This window comes from Centruroides sculpturatus, unplaced genomic scaffold (genome assembly GCF_000671375.1).
Source record: "Centruroides sculpturatus isolate CEXI.00-Female unplaced genomic scaffold, Cexi_2.0 scaffold310, whole genome shotgun sequence".
Lineage (NCBI taxonomy): Eukaryota > Metazoa > Arthropoda > Arachnida > Scorpiones > Buthidae > Centruroides > Centruroides sculpturatus.
Genome location: NW_019386000.1, coordinates 653222 through 661311, shown reverse-complemented (window position 1 = coordinate 661311; position 8090 = coordinate 653222). Strand labels below are relative to the sequence as shown.

Below are 8090 nucleotides of genomic sequence, written 5' to 3'. Positions count from 1 at the left end.
GGGCAACTTTAATAAAAATAATTAAAATAATTACAACTTTACAAAAAAAGAGAAGTTGCCGATCTTGCCCCTATACCCGGGGCAACTTCGTCAATTTCTCTCTTCTTGTAAAGTTGTAATTATTTTAATTATTTTTATTTCCAAACTGATTTTAACCAGTTCTATAGTAAGGTAACATTCCAATAGACAATACGCAAAGATTTTTTTTCAGTTTACAGCAGTATTTATTACACAAAATTTAAGTAAAGCTTAACATGCCGATCTTGCCCCGGTCTCCCCTAAATACGGTCTTTTATTTTTCTGACAGAAATAATTCTTTTATAGTATTCGCGAAACTGTCGGGCGGGCACCCGTTACGTTTTGCGTCGGTTTTTATTTTTGAAAGTATACTATCAAAGGTAGAGTATGGGTAGATGATGTCTGATGTTGCTAGGCAGTATGGCTTGAACAGGTCTACAGCAGGCCGCAGTTCAATCTTATCTAAGAAAAATACAGTATAATGAAGACTCGAGCAGCTAAAGAAGTAAAAAATCTCACATTTGAGAAATAAAGAATAGTTAAGGGATCATAATGGAACCTAAAACGAATCTGACGACAGAAGAACGCCAATAAACGCGGCGAGATATGTTTTCTACTGAAAAAGAGGATAAATGCCGATATATCTATTAAAGATTTCTTAAAGAAGTGACAGGATGTCAAAACAACGGTCTTAGAATGGCATCCAAACCAGGTTGAGGTTAATAAACTTGGGGATCTCTACAATTACAATGCTATTAATTACTTCTGAAAAATCCTGAAGAGAAGAAAAGCAATCGACATTAGACAGATTCACACACGGAAGAAACATAACTAATAAAATTGCAAGACTGTGTACAAACAATTCAGATAACGAACAAAGTCTTGGAATGGATTATGTTCGTGAACTGATCACCCACGGAACTGTATTTTTGTTTTCTCATCATTTCTTACATTGTTTACATTTGTTACTTCATGTACGGTTTCCATCATTTAATCTATATATATTTCGAATTTTTGTTCGAATTTATTCGAATTTAATTCGAACATAAAATTCGAATATTGGTTCGATTATAAAACGATTGTAAACGTTCCAGAAACATTGAAAATAGTTCGTTTGATTGGACGTAAACAGGAGACGTTCAGAAATAGAATCGGGACCAGATCTCTAATCAGAAACGGCGGACCTAATTCTTGCATTCTGTGAAAACGGGTAAGATTGGCTATAATGTAATTATCTTAATCTTCACTATCGTTACTTTTTAAAAACCCAGCGAAGCGGGTCCTTGCAGCTAGATTCTAGATTACTTAGACAAACAGTCTTATATATATATAACTATATTACATACAAATGTACGAACAAATAAAAACCCAGCGAAGCGGGTCCTTGCAGCTAGTTAATAATATTATCGCTGATTATTGAACATTCCATACATTTATTTTTCCGTATTTTATGTATACATATGTGTATAAAAAATGGAAAGCACGGGAGTCAACACGGTTCGCGGGGGTTATCACAACAGTGTACTCCCGTTTAGACATTGGTGATGGCCACTTTACATAAAATTCACGTTTGTTTTATCAAAAGAAAATTAAATAGAATCGCTATTTTGGAAAAAAGCGTAAGAATAAAATTGGTCAGGTAAATTCTTGATCAGTAAAGCCCTGGTCACACTATGCGATTTCCAGCCGCGCAGGCGACTGCAACCGCGACGGCTGTTCCCGTTAACTAGTAATCCCCCCTCGAAAACCGGCCCGACTGCAATCGCAACTAGAAACAAAAGGTTTGTTCTACTCGCGACGATTGCAAACGACATCCAATCAACAAACGCCTTTATGCCACGTCATACAGTGACAACATTGAAATTAGTTCATCATCATGGCGGATAGTCAGAGGATTAATACTTCTACAGAATCGAGATTGATCGAGCTTATTCAGGCTCACGAATACTTGTGGGATTTTAATTCTTCGTTTTATCGAAGACTTTATCTTTTCATGTATTTTCGCCAGCTCTATTAAAATAATCGCCTTTTTTCTTTTATTCATTCCAGAAAAGAAACTGCTTGCTATTTTAATAAGAAAAGTGGCTAAAATTCCGTAAATACTCTGAAGTAGAACGTAAAATATCGGCAAACTCACGAAAGTAGTCAAAAACAAGCTACTGTAATTTTATTGGTTTATTATAGAATCACGTGTTTCCGAGTTGCAACGTCAACGAACAATGTGTGACCACGAGAAGACGCGTGCGACTCGCGCTTGTTGCAGTTGCAGTCGCCTGCGCGGCTAGAAATCGCATAGTGTGACCAGGGCTTAAGAGCAACCTAGACCCCCCGAGAGCAGTAAACTCCGACTTAATTAAGCAATATAGAGAAAAAATGGCTTTGTCAAAGACTGAGAAACAGCATCATAACGTCAAGCTCGACTTGAAGCTCCTCTCAATTCTTCAATATTTATTTACTTATTAAAAATATTTCGCCATCCTTGAACGGAGAACTTTCAGTCTCTTATAAATATGTAAATGAAAGCACAGACTAAAGATACATAGAGACTGACAACTCCCTACGACATTTATGTAATCCATTTTAAAGTCAACGATATATTTAAACCAAGCAAAATGCACAACTGTGCCAAAATCAGTTACAAGGCGAATTCTTATGGCGTCGTGTCTACCTGAAGTCACCAATGTTTGCGTTAAAATTTATTCTTTTAGATTGATATTATTCTTAAATACAGATATTTCTAACTGGAATATAAAACATGAGTAAATAATGATTGGGCATATGAACAGATCTTTGATGAGTTTGGAATTCGACTGTTGTAAATTTTTACAACAACAGTCGAATTCCAAAGAACAGTAACTTTTTACAAACATCACAACACTAGAAATGAATCTGAATATTAAAAATAGTCATATGCTTCTCTAAAACCTCTGGACACGTAACTCTGATCATATATGTTACATTGATGAAATAATTGGAGTGCACAGTCGATCCCCCTATAAGACGGTATATATGTTCCGTTCTTTATGAATCAATTTTGTAGGAATCACAGCCCGACACGTGTGAAGTTTACGGACTACGGCTGTTTGAAAGGTTTTCTTCAATAAAATTAATAGATTCTAGACTAATCCGACTCAACATTTCCAAAATACGTATATTTTTTGGGAATAATTCGTATAAACTACGCTATAAACAAAAAATTGTAGGATTACTTACCGAGTGTGCACCATTCGACATCGCCGTTGCTCAAGCTTGTTTTCGTCGCGGAACAGCTCAGCAAACGGCGGCCGCGATTTCTGATGTTATTTTTCTGCGAAAACTTCGTTGAACTTTGGAGACATCATTAATATAAATAATTTTAATCGGCGTTGAATAACAAATGTTTCTTTCACAAGAAATGTATAAAATTACAGTACTGTATTAGACTTACGGTACCTAATTTACATACTGTACAGACGATAGTTCGCCTAAACTCTCCGTAGCGTGGCGCTAGACAGCGGTAAGCATATACAGTAGAGCGTCGATTTTCCGAAAGTCAATCATCCGAAAGAATTCCAGTCCGCAAATTTAAATTTTCGCCAGTGCTGTGGCGCTTCAATCTTTGGCTATGTCTTGGGCTACTCAAACATTTTACGTTTTTGATACTAAATTAACATCTGAAGTATAATTTTTTATTATTTTTATATTTTTCAATATATTTATTTTGTTTGTACAAAATTAAAAAATAATTTTTAACGATACAATAGTCTTTGTTAGGCTTAACATCGACGAAAATTCAACGCGAAGCGACACGCAACGGAGAAAAATTTCGACATCCGATACGTTAAACTATTTTTTTCTTACGTAAATCAGTTATCCGAAATATCCGTTATCCGGACAACCCCAGTCCCCAATTGATTCGGAAAATCGACCCTCTACTGTATATAATTATAATAAATTTACAATAAATTAAGTTAATATATAATTATATATACACTAACGAATTTATATATAATTAATATATAATTAAATTACGAAACTAAACTCAATTTACCCGCCTAAACTGTCCGTAGCGTGGCGCTGCACGGCGGGAAAGTAGTTCGGCTGCCCGATGACATTTTACGTAATTATAGGAGTTTTTTACTGTTGCGTACGGATACCGCCACACTTTTTTCGCCGTCTTATAGGAATCGTAATTATAGGAAACAGTCTTATAGGGGGATCTAATATATTTCTAAATAATTAAATTTTAAATGCAATTTCAGTTTAGATTCTGTTTTAAATTGATTTTACAACGGATTCTAAAGTACGAATGATTCTGATGAACTAGTTGATGGCTTAATAGAAACTTTTAATATAAAAACCTTTCTTACACACTTCACAACCATAACGAAGATTTTCATTGTGTATGTCTATTACACTTCTGTGAACAAAACGGTTTTATGTTACAATGAACTTTCTGCTGATTAAGTTGCGTTTACTTTGAAATTTTTTATTACACATATTTCACTTTTCAATGTGAATTTTCCAACGTTATAGTGTGTTTTTAATCTTAAATAACTTGTTACAAATTTTGCATACATACTTCCTTTTTTTACAAATTTCGCCTTTTTTTATGTTTAATAATACAATTTCTGATTAAAACAGTTGTATTGTTATAACATTTTTTTACATATGTCACAAACATATATCTTTGTATCGCTATGAATAATTTTATGCTGTCCAAAAACCTATTGTATTAAAATATTTCTTACACATATGACAAGAATATAAGTATTCATTGCTGTGTATAAAAATATGCCATTTTAAACTACAACTGCATTGAAAACTTTAATTACATACCTGACAAGTATGGTCAAATTGATTATTAAATATTTCATGATGCCAGTGTTTTAATTTAAACTATTTGTTATATTATATCACAAGAATGGTTGAATTTATTATCATGAAAGATTTTATGAGCTATCAAACATTTTTTTAAACCTTTTGTTACATACCTAAGAAGAATAGTTACGTTCATCAGTATAAGTTTCGTAATAACGTTTTAGTTGCACTTTCCATTTGAAACTCTTATTACAAATATCTCAGTTGAAAGGACGTTCTTAACTATGATCATTTTGATGCCTTTTTAGTTCCTGTTTTCGTTTAAAACCGTTATTACATATATTGCATTTGAAAGGACGTTTTTCACTATGAACCCTTTGATGGCTTTTTAGATACTCTTTGCATTTAAAACCCTTATTACATACATCGCATTTGAAAGAACATTCTTCACTATGAATATTTTTATGGTATTTTAGTTGCCCTTTCGATTTGAAATCCTTATTACAAATATCGCATTTGAAAAGACATTCTTTACTATGAGTTACTTGATGACTTTTTAGTTCCGCTTTCCGATTAAAACCCCTGTTACAAATATCGCATTTGAAAGTACGTTTTTCACTATGAATAATTTGATGGTTTTTTAGATACTCTTTGCATTTAAAACTCTTATTACATATATCGCATTTGAAAGGACATTCTTCACTATGAATATTTTGATGGCTTTTTAGTTGCCCTTTCCATTTGAAACCCTTATTACAAATATCGCATTTGAAAGAACGTTTTTCACTATGAACCCTTTGATGGCTTGTTAGTTCCTGTTTTCGTTTAAAACCGTTATTACATATATTGCATTTGAAAGGACGTTTTTCACTATGAACCCTTTGATGGCTTTTTAGATACTCTTTGCATTTAAAACCCTTATTACATACATCGCATTTGAAAGAACATTCTTCACTATGAATATTTTTATGGTATTTTAGTTGCCCTTTCGATTTGAAATCCTTATTACAAATATCGCATTTGAAAAGACATTCTTTACTATGAGTTACTTGATGACTTTTTAGTTCCGCTTTCCGATTAAAACCCCTGTTACAAATATCGCATTTGAAAGTACGTTTTTCACTATGAATAATTTGATGGTTTTTTAGATACTCTTTGCATTTAAAACTCTTATTACATATATCGCATTTGAAAGGACATTCTTCACTATGAATATTTTGATGGCTTTTTAGTTGCCCTTTCCATTTGAAACCCTTATTACAAATATCGCATTTGAAAGAACGTTTTTCACTATGAACCCTTTGATGGCTTGTTAGTTCCTGTTTTCGTTTAAAACCCTTATTACATATATTGCATTTGAAAGGACGTTTTTCACTATGAACCCTTTGATGGCTTTTTAGATACTCTTTGCATTTAAAACCCTTATTACATACATTACATTTAAAAGAACATTCACTATGAATATTTTGATGGTATTTTAGTTGCCCTTTCGATTTGAAATCCTTATTACAAATATCGCATTTGAAATGACGTTCTTCACTGTATGTTTTTTTATCGCTTTTTAGTTGCTTTTTCCTTTTAAATGTTTTATTACAAATATCGGATTTCATAGGTCGATCTCCACTATGCCGTGCTCCATGACATAAAAAATCCCGTTTCCACCTAAATTCTTTTCCACATATTTTGCAGGCATGAACTTTGTATATTCTCTTGTGTTTCTCTAAACGGCTGTTACCGTATCGAACGTGCTTACCACAAATGCCATTTTTCCTCTGAAGATTGAAATTTTTACCGTTTCTTCGCGATGTCTTCACTCGATTTCCAGATAGCTGCAAACTTAAATTCATGTGAGAGATTTCGTTTTTATTTCCAGTTTTGTGTTCTACCATGTGTCTTCGCAGAAGAAATTGCCACAAAAACTTCTTATTGCAGGTTGTGCAACAAAATGGTTTTTTTCTAATATGACAGAACAGATGTGTTTCCAATATTCTCTTATTTGTAAATGTCTGTTTACATAATTCACACGTAAATTCTTGTTTAGAATCTGATGAAAACGTAAACTTGAAGTATTTCCTTTTAATCTTATCATAAATTTTATTCCATTTTCTACTCGAAGAAAGGTAGCTTTTTGTTTTAATATTATATTTAAATCGTTTTTCTATTTTTGAATTCTGATGAATATCGTATTCCTTAATTTCCTCTTCCTCCTCAACTGTAAGTTTAAAAAATAACATAATAAATTACCTATTATATTTCAATAAACATAACATAGTTTCAATGTAAAAATAATAGAATTGAAGTTATATAATTGGTAAAGTAAACCTATGTTTTTCATTTGAAAGCACGGCATCAATTGTTATTTGCACTAAAAATAAAACATTTTACATTTTACAATCATAAACTGATTGAATCAGGTTTAGTTCTTTAGAAGACTTTTAAATAATTGTAAAAAATTAAACTGTTTCACTTTATCTGTTTTTGTTTATTACATTTATGTAGTTTTTTCCAGTGGTGATCATAGAAACGTAAAAGAAATCGTGCGCTTTTAAAAAGGAGAAGACATGATTAGTGTAAAAAAAGTACCACATCAAAAGTCTATGGATTTTAAGTAAAAAAGCAAGATTGGTGTATTCTTCAGATTTTTTTAATCATTTAAGCGTATGTCCAGTAGATCTATACAACGTTTATCAAGAATATTAGCAACGTGTTAGGAAACACGTTGCTAATATTTAGGGAAGAACCAGGGCAAGGTCGGCATGTTAAGCTTTACTTAAATTTTGTGTAATAAATACTGCTGTAAACTGAAAAAAAATCTTTGCGTATTGTCTATTGGAATGTTTTCTTACTATAGAACTGGTTAAAATCAGTTTGGAAATAAAAATAATTAAAATACAGTAGAGCGTCGTTTTTCCGAATCAATTGGGGACTGGGGTGGTTCGGATAACTTCTTTTTCGGATAACGAATCATGTACGAAAAAATATATTAATTTATCCCACGTTGAAATATCTCTCCGTTGCGTGTCGCTTCGCATTGAATTTTCGTCGATGTTAAGCCTAACGAAAACTAATGTATCGTTAAAAATTATCTTTTTATTTTGTACAAACAAAATAAATATATTGAAAAATATAAGAACAATAAAAAATTATACTTCAGATGTTAATTTAGTATCAAAAACGTAAAATATTTGAGTAGCCCAAGAAATAGCCGAAGATTGCAGCGCCACAGCACTAGCGAAAATTTAAATTTGCCGACTGGAATGCTTTCGGATAAT

The 8090-nt window shown here is 32.4% G+C and overlaps 1 protein-coding gene across 1 annotated transcript; it reads right to left on the bottom strand.

Annotated features, from left to right (window-relative positions):
- Window positions 1-4288: 4288 nt before the first annotated feature.
- LOC111613025 (zinc finger protein 227-like) lies at window positions 4289-7024 on the bottom strand. Its single transcript, XM_023354325.1, has one exon. It carries the CDS (start codon window positions 6705-6707, stop codon window positions 5097-5099), a length of 1611 nt encoding a protein of 536 aa, XP_023210093.1. The 5' UTR covers window positions 6708-7024; the 3' UTR covers window positions 4289-5096.
- Window positions 7025-8090: the final 1066 nt, after the last annotated feature.